Source organism: Grampus griseus (assembly GCF_964374135.1).
Source record: "Grampus griseus genome assembly, chromosome: 11".
NCBI classification, from domain to species: domain Eukaryota; kingdom Metazoa; phylum Chordata; class Mammalia; order Artiodactyla; family Delphinidae; genus Grampus; species Grampus griseus.
The window spans coordinates 8,336,194-8,350,420 of record NC_139005.1 but is presented as its reverse complement, the minus strand read 5'-3'; the positions used below and the strand labels follow the sequence as shown (position 1 = coordinate 8,350,420).

Sequence of the window (14,227 nt, the reverse complement as noted above, 5' to 3'; positions counted from 1 at the left end):
AAGGGGACTGTATCCACAGTTGGCAATGTGGGAAAGCTATGTGGCTATGTGGCAAAGCAGAATCGTTCCAACTGGGCTTTGTGGGAGAAAAAGAGTACTTTCTTGGGATAAACAGGTCCTCTTATGGTATTGGGATGACTTTTACTGGTTTCCTCAGACAATAATTTGGAAAGGAAAGTGGAGGAGAACAGTCCTGACCAGGTGGCCTTTGGTAAACCTTCAGGTGGGAAAGGAGGGTCAGAGGTAAGGAAGAGAGGGAAGTGGCAGCCGACTTGTGTGTGGGCTGTGGAAGGGGCGGTCCTGCTGGAAGGCGGGCTTCCCTTTGGCTTGGTGAGGACTGGAAGAGAGCAGGTAATTCTTCAAAATATCACTCAGTTCAGGACCTTTCACTAACCTTCTCCAATGTCAACCATGGAGGAAAGAGATTAGTGTGCTATGACAGGATAAATATCAGCTCTGAACTCACCAGGCACAAGGAAAACAGAGGAAATGGAAGAGCTGAAAGAGAAGGCTGCCAGTCAGGAAGGGTGGGGTGAGTGCAAAGAACAAGGCCGCAGCAGGAGCTTAGGCACCTGAAAATGAATGGAAGCTCTCAAGCAATGCACTTGCCTCTTAGTATGTATGCTTAACTTAACGTGTCCCAAAGAGAATTTCTGATTTCCTTCCTTAAAATCCGCTCTCCCTCAATCTTTTCTCTGTTAACGACAATTGTTTCAGCCATTTGTTCCAAAATAGGAAGTCATTCTTGACCTCTCACCACCCCCCGACCTGCCCATTAGCAAGTCCGGTTGGCTGGACCTTCAAAATATACCCCCAATATGAGTGCATCCATAATCTCTACCCAAGAATGTAGTCCAGGCTGTGACTCTTTCTCTCCTGGAGCACTGTAACAGCCTCCCAGCTGGTCTTGGTAACATTCCTGCCCTCTGCCACACTCCATATCAGTTTTCCACTCAACAGCCAGAGTGATAGAAAAATATAAATTACATCATATCACTTTCTTGCCTAAAATTGCCCAGTTTTTTCCTTACACTTGTAGTTTGATGTGCATTTCATACCTCAGCCCCTTCAACAACCACATCTCCCTTCTTTCTAGAGGAGTGATGAGCTCTCTGAATGTGACAGAAATGTGATCTTCTTAAACTTTATCATGCACTAGTTTGCCTGGAACACTAAAGGGTGGGTATAGCAGAAAAGATGAGTACTGACAGAGTTGACAAACTTGTGCTGAGAGAGTGAGTGAATTATATTGGGTCCCTATGGTCTAGGAAGTGCTCATGGGAATTGGAAGAATTGATGTGTCCACTGAGTTAAATAAGCACTCTGATGATGTAATTAGCAAATAAACAGTGATTAACTGTGTCTTGAATTGTGTTAAGACACAATTAATTAAACTTTGATTAGATTTTCCTAAAGCTTCCGGGCGTACTGTTATGCTGGTTAATATATTTTAATTTCATATTGACGGCTTCTAGTGAATAGATTAGGGCAGAAATACTGGGAAGTGATATGTGACATTAGGTTACGAAAAGACAGTGACTTCCATCGCACCTCTGCTCTCTCACTCTGTTGAAGCATATCTTTCACTGGGGGAAGCAAGCTGTCCTGTCATAAGGCAGCCCGGGGAGAAGAAACCCAGTTGCCATGTTGTGAGGACATTCAGGCTGTGACTGAGTCCATGTGGTTAGGAACTGAGGACCACTAGCAGCTATGAGTGAGCGTGGAAGCAGGTCTTCCTCTGGTGGACCTCGAGAGGACCACAGCTCCGTGCGACTGCCACTTCCTGAGAGACCCTGAGCCATAACCACCCAACCAAGCCACTCCTGGACACGTAGCCCACAGAAACCGTGAAATAAATAGATGTTTATTGGTTTAAGCTGCTAAATTGGGGATAATTTATTGAACAGCAACAGATAAGAACATCTCCTCCTGTTAATATCTTGCTCCTTCCAATTCAACAACTCTTGCAAGAGACTCAAAGAAATAAATTGTTAATGAAACTTACCCATTTCCTCAGCCTGGCTTATATTATATTATTAGAGTCACCATGCAGGATGTAGTTTTTCTGTTGTTGTTTTATCTATGATAGATGTTGCCAATTCAGGAATAGATTTTTTTTATTTCTTGTAATAAATGAAGGGATATGGGGCTTCCTAGTTCATTCTACCACCAATATTAGCTATGAAGAGGAGAACATGTAGTGCAGAAAAACACTTTACAGAAGAACTTAAAATCCAAAGTGAGTAATCAGGAAGTAGGAAAACCCATATACCTTCAAATAATTTCAAGTTCCCAGAGTCAGACGAATTGCATCTTTGGTTGTAGGGAACTTGTAGATGTGAACTGAAAGACAAATTTTTGAGATAAGGAAGTTCCAGGAAAGATGGGAGCATAAGGAGAATAGTTTAGAATCCTTTCACCATCCAAAATGGAGTAAAATAAGAGAAAGGAAAAAAAAAGTGGTATGATCAGTGCTGAAACTATAGGACAGGTATTGATATGTTGGCCAACCTGTCAAATCCTTGTCTTGGGGGAAACTACTTCAAAACGGTGATCCCATTAAAGCTTCTAATCATAACTGCCCAAACCCCAGGCAACTGGGGTTGGTGTATGTCTAGGCCAGTAATAGTGATTGGATGAGGAACTGGCGTGTGGTTAAAGCATATCTAGTCAGTGTCTTCCAAGTGGAAGTCTTCCATAGGAAAATATATGAATGAATTGCTAAAATGAGGGGATGGCATATGGAGCTGCTGGCAGTCATTTTGGCAGCCACACATGGAAAGAGCTAGAGATGGATTAAAGCCTTTTGATAACATTTTTGAGCCACTGAATCCAGTCATATTTGAGGTCCCTGTTATATGCATATTCCATTTTTTCTACTTAAGTTAATTTTAGTTGGGTTTCTTGCATTTGGAACCAAATTAATCTTTGTGGAAAAAGATTGCTAATTGCAAAACACAAATTTTGAGATATTTCTGTCAGAAAGAAAGACTATTGGATTTTCCTAAGTAAGAAAGTAGCATACATTTTGTGAAACGACTGAGTGTTATTTTGTCAAATTCCATAAGTTTGACTTCCCGAAGCTGGAAGATTGAATGCAGCGAGTCATATTCTGCTCCTTTTGGAGCCTTTTTTTCTGTCACAGACCAACAGTATTTGAGGTGTTTTGAGGGGCTAGAAGGGAGAGTAGATATTCCTTGTCATTTTTTTTTTCCAACCTGGCTTTATGTAGATACTTCTTGCTTTATGTCATTAGCAGTAGGAAAAATGTGAGCTGTTCTAGTTAGAGCTTGGTAGAACAAATATAATTTCCAAAAGGTCTTATTAAGACTTGCTAAAATTAAATGAAGTACATGTTTATTTTGAGAAGAAATAGAGTATATATTTACTAATTTGAGGACATAAAGCTAAAAGTTCTATTACATTTGGTAAATACCAAAATCAGGTTCGGAAATACTCTCAGTTCAAAGCTACAGTCAATGGTGTATGTTCTGTATTAGATTTAAAAATGAATTACTAGGGGGCTTCCCTGGTGGCACAGTGGTTGAGAGTCCGCCTGCCAATGCAGGGGACACGGGTTTGAGCCCTGGTCTGGGAAGATCCCACATGCGCGGAGCAACTAAGCCCGTGCGCCACAACTACTGAGCCTGTGCTCTAGAGCCCACGAGCCACAACTACTGAGCCTGCACGTCTGGAGCCTGTGCTCCGCAACAAGAGAGGCTGCGACAGTGAGAGGCCCGCGCACCGCGATGAAGAGTGGCCCCCACTAGCCACAACTAGAGAAAGACCTTGCACAGAAACGAAGACGCAACACAGCCAAAAATAAATTAATTAATTAATTTAAAAAAAACTCAAAAAAAAAAGAATTATTCAAGTAGCAGTTTAAAAAAAATCTATTTGTTTCTGTTAACTGCTAGCTATGTAGGTGTTAATAGTGTGAGCTAGTAGGTAAGAAAATAAAATAATACTCAGCATTCATTAACAGAAGTATAGTGAGTAGACCCGGAGTTAGGATGAATCTGATTCTGAAGGAATGTTCCTCAAATCCACTCTTCTTAGTACATGAAGTTTGTCAGTCTTTTTCAGAGATGTTCATGAATGGGCTCTGTGACACTGTAGAGATCTACCAGGATATATTCTCATCATTGTATGTGATTTCAAGATAGATGGAAGCACTCAGTGAAATCCAAATGTTTATTTTCCACTTGATGTCAACAACCTCAATGTCCGGTTTCTTTTTCAATACTGATTTTGTTATGCCCATTGTAAAAGTGTTGTTCAACCCAGGAACTTTTCCCAACTTCGTAAGAAATGGGAGTGAGTAGAAGTTATCAATGTACCATGACAGAATAAATATCAGAAATAGTTCCCTAGATGAAACAAAAAAACACCAGAAGAGGAGTTATGTAAACTTCCCACCAAGGATGAGATTTAAGGTTAAAGGAAAGTAGAGAACGATTTACAACTTGGAGCAACATAAGCTCTTTAATCTTTGTTAAGAATTCCAAACAGTCATTCTTCAAGTCCTTATTCTAATCATATGTGACAATCTGGCCTTTTTGGTTTTTCATCTGAGATATTAGAAGTTTGTTCACTAATACCCTTTATCATGAACTACCCTTCCCTACTTGATTTTTTTTTTTTTTTTTTTTTTGCGGTACGCGGGCCTCTCACTGTTGTGGCCTCTCCCGTTGCGGAGCACAGGCTCCGGACGTGCAGGCTCAGCGGCCATGGCTCACGAGCCCAGCCGCTCCGCGGCATGTGGGATCTTCCTGGACCGGGGCACGAACCAGTGTCCCCTGCATCAGCAGGCGGACTCTCAACCACTGCGCCACCAGGGAAGCCCCAGACGTAACTTTTAAAACAAAGGAGCACACTATCATTAGGGATCCAAGCTAGACTAGCCACTACCTTTCTAGAATAAGAAAAAAATCAACTGAATTTATAAAAAGGTACTGAATAATTTCCCTAAGTGTATAATAATACTTATATGTCTACTTTGACACAGAATTTGTATGGGGTATGTGTGTATGCATCTAAGAATTATATGAACAATAATGTCCCTTGTCAGAGAGGATAAAAACAACCAACTCACCAGAGATAAAAACAAAGTTTACAAAAGAATATCACATATTTGTAGAATTTTTGGACATGTCTGTGTGCATATATAGTGCTGAGTTGACATAGTAATTAAAAGCAGCTGAAAATGTATATACATCTTAAGGCCAGCAGGTGGCAAAATTGTGCTTGCTAATGATATTACAATTTTGAATACAATAATTCATAATTTTGCTAGTAACTTTAGAGATTATAATTGTAAACATTTTTTAAAACCATAAAAAATGAAGAAATTTTTGTTAGGATTTACAGTTGCCATAATTATTCAGTGGTAGAAGCAAACAAACAAAAAAACCCCAAAACAACGTAGAAAATAAATGTTGAAAAGATGTGGGTTATAAATTAATTTTGATGGAGCAGTAGATCAAGTCTGACACTAGGAAGAATGTAAGAACCATAAGAGCTTTGTAAAGCATACCCTTACTCTAGGGAACAGGGCTATGGGGTACTCTGATGTATCCACAATGCTGATGATACATGTATATGCAGATCTCCATAAAGATTTAGATTTCTAAGCTTCATTCATTATGTTGGACACTATATAAGAAGTTTCCTGGGTGGGGGGTAGGGGAACTAGATGAAGGTGGTCAAAAGATACAAACTTCCAGTTATAAGATAAATAAGTACTGGGGAGGTAGTGTACAGTATGATGACTATAATTAACATTGCTGTATGGTATATTTGAAAGTTGCTAAGAGAGTGCACTGTAAAAGTTCTCATCACAAGGAAAAAGACATCTTTTTTTTGGTATTCATACTAGATGATGGATGTTAACTAAACTTACTGTGGTAATCATTTTGCAATATATGTAAATCAAATTGTTATGTGTACACCTTAAACTTATACAGTGCTGTGTGTCAATTATATCTCAATAAAACTGAAAGAAAAAATAAATTTTCTAATGGTTGTCACTGGGATTATCTTGTTTTAGGAAAGGTGAGGTTCTAATTATACCAGTTATAGTTAGATTCAGTACTGAGGATAATTTGGTTTAGAATCCCTTTCAGTAAAAAAGTTACTTTGTACTTATTAGAAGTAAGCATAGTTTTAGTTTTTAGATTTACATTTCAGTGTTACTAAACTTTTCTTTAATGACCTATAAGATAACAAAAGATTTAGGCAACTATGCATAGCCCTGGGTGCTTATCAGTGGAATTTAGCAGTAAATGTCTCATTAGGATTAAGTTCTCCCTACTCATGTACTAATCTTGGAAAGGTGAAGCTATAAGAAGTAGGGGCCTGGGAACTTCCCTGCTGGTGCAGTGGTTAAGTATCTGCCTGCCAATGCAGGGGGCACGGGTTCGAGCCCTGCTCCGGGAGGATCCCACATGCCCCGGAGCAACTAAGCCCCTGTGCCACAACTACTGAGCCTGCGCTCTAACACCTGTGAGCCACAACTACTGAAGCCCGCGCGCCTAGAGCCCGTGCTCCGCAACAAGAGAAGCCACTGCAATGAGAAGCCCGTGCACCGCAAGGAAGAGTAGCTCCTGCTCTCCGCAAGTAGAGACAGCCCGTGTGCGGCAGCGAAGACCCAACGCAGCCAAAAATAAAAAATTAAATTAAAAATATATAAATTGAAAAAAAAAAAGTAGGGACCTATTCCACATAATAGAAGCACAGAAAATAACTATAAAAAGATGAAGTCTGGGCTATGGGCTGAGCATTGTCTACCAATGTATTTATTGTCTTCTCCCTATTAAAATGGCATTTAGAGATTAAGTTCGGTGCCTCTCCTTTCCTTAAGAAGCCTGTGTTAGAGACCCCAGCCTTGATCCAAGAAAAGCTACTAGTATCACATCCATAGCTAGTCTCATGCAATCTGGAGAGAACTGGATCCTATTCTGGAACTGAATTATTGGGAAAATAAAATGATTGTCCATGCTTTCTTGCTGATCACTTCCCTCCAAAATAAACTTTTTATAGTCGAAGTAATGAGTTTTTTGGGTTTTTTTTTTTTTCGGTTTGAGATCAGGAGTGTTGTAAATAACCTGTTTCTAATGTCAGAAGAGGCTTATAACTGAGCTCTGCCCTAGGCCTAGAACTTAAACTTAGAAGATATTTCAGTGTTCAAGCCATGTTGTCTTGAACATTACTGAAACAAAAGGTCCCAGTAGAAATACGCACGGATGAATACAGAACGTGATAATGTTGAATCTCTGATGGTTCAGGTGTTGTGTCTGCTGCTCTTGATTAAACCTCATGTCCTCCAAGGCAGGGGCTTTCATAACTGAAGTACAGAAACCAGGGGGGCACCTGCAAAACCCATTCTTCCACAGTCCACCCACCTTGACATTGGTTAGGGCTGTCTATCGAGATCTGTGCCCTGTGCTGGATTGCCCAGAATAAACCATTTAAAAATGGATCAGATGGTTGGTTTGATCCATTAAAAAAAAACAATATTTTTTTTGGAGGGGGATTATTTGAAGGTATAAAAGCTCGGGTGACAGATGGGTTATTTTCAACTTTAACAATTTGGAGGGACACCAACGTAGATACGGCTTCAGAAGACTAAGGCACTATCTTGACTTGTATGTTAGTACCTCTGTTTCTTAGACGCAGGTTTAAATGAGTTAGCTTTAAAATAACTTCTTTTCCCTTCCATATGGAGCTAGCCTCTAAATTTTAAGGCTTCTATTAATTGTACTCGTCTTTGCAGTTTGAGATGCTTTTTATCAATTAAAAAGCTAAAACAGTCTTTTGAAAAACAGCTCTTTTTTAAAATTAAACATCTTTTTGTTTCTTTATCTGTTGGACACAATCTCTATTACTGTGCCAATGATTTTAGAGCCAAGATGTTCTAAGTACAGTATTTCCTTAGTGGTTTTTGCTTTTTCGTTGTGTGATGATTTATTTTTCCTCATTTTGGTTCACATGAAAAAGTATATCCACTCTCCCTCACCCAGTATATGAAAGATCTCCAGTCCGCTTTATTTTTCACTGATGGCACTCCACCACCTTACTGTGAATAGATCCACTTGGTGCTTGAAAGCCATAAGGATGAGCAAGAATTTCCAATGTTCACTGCAGATCCCTAATTAGGACAGAAACTGGCAGGAGTGCCCTCAGATGTACTGCAACTAAGATGTACTTTACTAAGAATTCCAGTGTTTCTTCATTTGTTGTAGGCACTAGGAATGTCCTTTGGCCTTTCAGTTCTTCCAAGGTCATTGCTGAGATTTGTATTAGTGAGGAGTGGGCGTGGGGAGGAGTTGGTTTCAGCTGCAAAAGATTCATGACCTGACCTGGTGGTAATCCTGCTGGGCAATAGGCTATCATGTGTTCTTGCTGAAATCGCAAGGAAGTTTCCACACTTAGGGTAATTCAAGAAATAGACTGATGTGACTCAATCCAGCCCAAGTGTTGGAAATTCTGATAGCTATTGAAGGGGTTCTTCCCTTGGTCCACTGTGTTTGGAATCTTCCAAATCTACTCCTCAGACTACCTTCCAGGCATTAGGATTTTCCTCTCCTTCTTTTGTACCTATATTCATAAACTTTCTATTCCGCCACCACTTTATGTCTCCATGTGTAAGTTCTGTTTTCTTCTTGACTCTATCAAATGCTATTGATGCCCCAAGAAAAGTCTCCATTAAAATAGGACTGCAGAATTTTGTAACCGGGAATTTAGTTCGGCCTCCTCAGGACAGCAATGACTGAGCTTCAAAATTCATGTTTTTACCCGATCTCCACTCCATCATGGGAAGGAAAGTGTTTTCTTTCCATCCTAGGGGAAATGAATGTCCTTTCCTCTGTGTCCTCCATCGCCTTCACCCCTCTTCCCCACAAATAGGCCAACTGGCTTTAGGCATCAGAGTATAAAATACTCGAATTTAATATCAAATAATGTTAAATATTTATATTCTAATACAAAAGGCCCTCAATAATTATATTAAAAAAAGATATCCTCAAGTATTACTCAGGTAATACTTCTGTTTGAGAATTTGAGAAAAGCGACGGGATTATTCAGAATTACCTATACGTGTAAAAAAAATTGAATCCCTCATCAAATGTATCTTTAGTAATAAACTTGAGATGCACTTGTGGTTTGGCCAGTTACTCTGACCTTAGGAAAGTTACTTAACCTCACTAAATCCTAGTTTCCTTACCTGAAAAAATGATGATGAAAATATCTTCCTCATAGGGTACACGGGAGGATTATGATCATGTAAGTAAATAACTTTTCATAGTTCCTGGTATTAAAATCTCAATAACATTTTAAAAACATGCTGATAGTGATATGTTCTTTTTTTTTCAAGGTTTTTTTTTTTTTTTTGATGTGGACCATTTTTAAAGTCTTTATTGAATTTGTTACAATATTGCTTCTGTTTTGTTTTGGTTTTTTGGCCGCAAGGCACCTGGGATCTTAGCTCCTTGACCAGGGATCGAACCCACACCCCCTGTATTGGAAGGCAAAGCCTTAACCACTGGACCACCAGGGAAGTCCTGATGATACATTCTTTTAGCCAACTAATCATAAGTATTTTTACCCTCAATTTTAAAATCCTTAAAAAAAAAATCTTGCTCCCTAACCCTTAGGTTATGTGTTTACTATGATCACTATTTCCGTTTAAACTATTAAGAGTCTCCATTCCCCCAGCATTCTTGTCAGTTGAACTGCATAAACAAGTGTTTTTCTTTATTGATCAGAATTATGCCATCTCTTTGCTTCTTCAAGTTTGAGATCTCTGGGCCAATCAATATTCTTCAAGGCCTGAAAAAGCTTGATTTATGGGAGAAATAAAGTAGATGACTTTAGTATCAGGGACAAACACATCTTTATTTCTTTTATTGACTGCTAAGTGTAGAAAAACCAACTAATTTGGCATTCATTCAACAATATTTACTCACATTAGGCAATGCTCTAGGCTGGGGATTGAGAAAATCTTTGGCTTCATGGATGTGACCTGGAAGGATGCCAGGAGGAATAAAATTCCTTGTAAATTAGAATAGTAAGTGGTTAATAATAAGTAGAGCAAAAATCTTGTTTTCTTCCATGGGAAACTTTACTGAGTTGTATCATGTAGGAAGAAAAATACACATCTGGTTTTAAGAGCAATTGTTAAGAATAAATGGTAAATCATGGCGCTTTCATTCAGTTCCTACTATATATTTGCTGATATTACAGGCTGTAAAATTCGATAGGATACGGTACCTTCCCTCATAGGGCTTCTAATCTAGGTGGAGGATGTAGTAATAAATCTGCTGAAGTGCCTTAGCTTCTTCAGTTTAGCAAAACACTAATATGAAGGAAAAAGGCTGAGGAAGGCCCATGTTCATCAGCCACCCAAATCCCTGTATGTCACCATTCCAGGGCTGATGGCAGCCTCATTCTTTTGTGTTACAAATTGGGACATTAGTGCCTCTAGGAAATAGTGATGCCCACCATTTGTAAGCCCATTAGCAATACTGAATTATTTCATTGATCAAATTACATTTCTGGTATTTTAGACTAAAATGTTTTAGTCCCTGCACTTTCACAGCAATATGTAATTACCAAGGGAAGAGATCATAGTCCGGAAACCTGTCTTCTTGGATATTCTTTAAAAAACTGCATCTGATAATTAATGCACAATTAAGCACAAATAAGGAAGCCTATGAAAATGGCATAGGTTGATATTAACACAGCCCTTTAGATGGATTAAAAGAAATGATCTCTAATCTGGTCAGGAGCATCTGGGAAAAACTTAATGGAAAAAGTGATGTCTAAGTTCAGCCTTAAAACACAGGTAGAGTAACCATAAGTCAAAAAAAATAAAGGTACAGAAGGTTGAAGAAAGTGTACGACGTAGAAAGGTGAAGATGTACTCTACTTTGGCTGGAGACAAGGAATGAAGGGTAGGAAGAAGTTACTCAAAGCAAGACATTGTGCTACAGGGGGCACTTATTTTATATTCCTAGAGTACACTTGTTTGTTGGATACAATTAGTGGAATACAGAACACTACAAATAGTTTAAATCTTTACTTTGGCAAATAATTGCCCCTTCCAGCTCAAATGTCTCTTCCTGGAGGGTCTTCCCTACATCCCCATTGTCAGGAATCTACAAACCTCCTTCAGTACTAAAACCCTCCAATGGAAAAGCAGGCACTCCATATGAGAGTTTTAAGTTTTATTCACAAGTTAATGAAATATTCTGTTATAACAAATACTCTTTACTGTGTACGGTATGTATCAAGCACTAAGTCAGGCTTATTTTTAATTCTTGACTGATCTTTCAAGGTGGGTATTTTTACTCTCATTTAATAGAATTGAGAAAACTGGGGTTTAGGCAGATTAATGGGCTCACCTGGACCACAAAATTAGTTTGTATTTTAACAGAGGTCTGCCTGATATCTATATCTATATCTATATATCTTCGCACACACACACACACATATGGCTAAGAAAAATCACCGTTACTGTTAGACTGGTAGTGAAAAACAGCAGTCCTCCACCTTTCTATCCCTGATTTTCTTTCTCCAGAGACTACCAATTTTAACTCTTAGCTATTTCTTATTGTACTCTTTCTAAGTGACAAGTTATACTGCTTTTTTAAAATCAACTTTTCTATATCAGATCTTGATTGATTCTCCTCCATTACATATACATCTCTCTCTTCTCCAGTCGTTCCAATGTTACCTAATAATTTACCTGTATTCAGTGTTTATATAATTAAAACTGGCTTTATATGATGAGTGGTAATATTCTTCACAGTGGAGTTATGCAGTGTAGTTCTTGAAAAATTTTTTTATTTTTCCCGGGGTTTATAACTGCCTCAGCTTTGCTTCCTTAATTAGAAAAAATTTTGCAGACCACTAATTCGTCTCCAGACTCTCTGAAATCTAAAAATCTCTTGACTCCAAATACATCAGGTAATCTGAAACATTCCACCCTAACTCTAACCTCTAGGCATTTCTTGTTGACCTCATGCTGTTCTCCCCTTCTCTTCTCTCCTTCATATAGTTACATTTAAGCAACTTTATGGCTACTCTTTAAATAATAAAATGCCCTCTTCCCCCATCGACAACAGAATTTTCCTCTCAGCTTCCCACTTTAAAAGACACCATTACCATTCCAGGTACCCTCACTTTTACACCATCAAGGCTGATAACATGTGCATTCAAACTTTGTAACTCTAAGTATTCTCTTAAAAAGATGAAAACCATAAACAGCATTTACATTATTATGATTATTTAAATGTTATTCGATAAGTCGCCAAGCTTTGTGCTATGACTGGATTTCCTTCTTTGGCTCCAAGATTTTGAACTGCATGTTACTCATAGGGACACTGAAATAGAGTCCACTTTCTTACACTCCCTCTGTTCAAAATCCTGCAGCATTTTACATTGTTTGGTATTTGAAGGATGTGTTTCCTGTACAGTTTTTTTCAGTGAAAGCTTCTGATCGTCATTGTTTTTTCTTGTGGGATGAAGAAATATATGCCCTCCACAGCATATCCTTAATATCTCCCCAGCTTCTTACTCATTCAGCGTCCTGCTTATATTCCAGTCTCATACTCCCGAAATTTACTTATTTATTAAATTAATATGGACCATGAGCTTGTACATTTTTGTCCTGAAAATTTTAGTACCTTTCCCTTTTTGTCATGCAGCCTGTTCGTCCCGTTTTTGTTTTAAGGATGCACAGCTTCTTAAATATTGTCGTGGGTCTTAGCTGAAGTTCTTTCTCGGCTCCCGGAATCGCGTATTTCCTCTTCCTAATCTCGGCAAGGTCTCAGTGACAGTACAGGAGCTTGGCTGAGAGCGGAGAGCACAGCCGCGGAGGGAGCCCAGGCACTCTCGCGAGACAGAGAAACTCCTCGCCCCCAGCTCCGCGGCGTCTCCTGGGAGTCGGCCATAATGCAGGCCCGGGGTACCGGCGGCTTCCTCAGGGCTCTAAAAGTGTACCTGCAAGCGGATGTTGAGGACCACGGAGCCCGCGATGTAGAAGTACGGGAAGTTCATGCGCAGCTGCCAGGCCAGCTCGAAGAAGGCGAGGAGGGTGCGGGAGAGCCCCTTGCAGAAGACCCCGTACGAGCCGGGGGCCGCGGCCAGGCTCGAGGCTTTGAGAGCCAAGGATGACGGAGCCGCCGCGGTGGCCATGGACGCGGTGTCGCCGCTTGCCCGGTGCGGTGCCTGGAGCGCAGGGTGACCGTAGACCCCGCGGACCCCCGACTGACGGCGGCGACCGGGAGGGGCCGGGGGCTAAGCGGCAGCTGGGCTTACACTCGCGCCTGACGTAGCCGCAGCTGCTTCCCTAACGGCGGTGAGGCGGGGGCTGCGGCTGGCGCTCCGCCCCTTCCTGTCTGCTGCTTAAAACGGTATTCAGCGTTTAGCGTTTTAACTCTTGGTAGGTCGGGAACGGGTTATTTATTTACATATATGCCATGCAGTTATTTTGTACAGCATATACGAACAGCCTTACCGATACTGTTTTCACTTTAAAATGCAGAAAGGAAGCTAAGTAAAATTCTGGAACTTGCCCGAGGAGCTTGCATTAAAACTCGGGTTAGTCTGATCTGTGAACTGGGCTACTAGCCAGGAATCTTACCCATTTGATTCCGTAACATTAACTTTAATATTATGGCAAGGTGATCTCCTTACATAAGCCAGTTTGGGCACAAAGTCTCCGTATTTATATCATGCTTTAACTTAAAGGATCACAGTCTCAGGCAGTGGATTTCCTATGTATTAGGACGATTTCAGGTGCAAGTGTTAGAAATTACACACTTATTTAAGCAAACACACACACACATATCCACATATATAAAACTGTATAAAACTCAATTGTGTATCCCCAACTAGAATTTCTTTTACTAGTTTGCTTCCAGTACCAACCCAGCAACTAGACAGCACCTAGAGGAACTGATAACTGCTCACTCAAGACAACTTCTAAAATACTGGTATAGAGACTGAAGAGTAGCGTAAGATAAATGACAACTCAGAACCAGTAAATGTATCGTTTCCACATAGAAGTACAATTTATCCTTTCTGAAAATTGAAAGAATAATAGAGGTATTCAGGGTCACAGAAGTCATTAAGTCCCTGAATCTTCCATTTCCAACCACATAAAACTATGTGGACTCATTCTCTTCCATCATTCTTCTGCTCTTTGCTCCCCTCCCTCCCCACT

General features: G+C 39.9%; 1 protein-coding gene across 1 annotated transcript; it reads right to left on the bottom strand.

Annotated features, from left to right (window-relative positions):
• Positions 1 to 10,986: 10,986 nt before the first annotated feature.
• SMIM10L1 (small integral membrane protein 10 like 1) lies at positions 10,987 to 13,436 on the bottom strand. The gene has a single exon (XM_082666807.1). The coding sequence runs from the start codon at positions 13,195 to 13,197 to the stop codon at positions 12,991 to 12,993; it is 207 nt and encodes a 68-aa protein (XP_082522933.1). The 5' UTR covers positions 13,198 to 13,436; the 3' UTR covers positions 10,987 to 12,990.
• Between the last annotated feature and the right edge of the window lie 791 nt (positions 13,437 to 14,227).

Coding starts and splice junctions, on each gene's coding strand:
- SMIM10L1 (XM_082666807.1), bottom strand. CDS start 13,197: ATGGCCACCGCGGCGGCTCCGTCATCCTTGGCTCTCAAAGCCTCGAGC.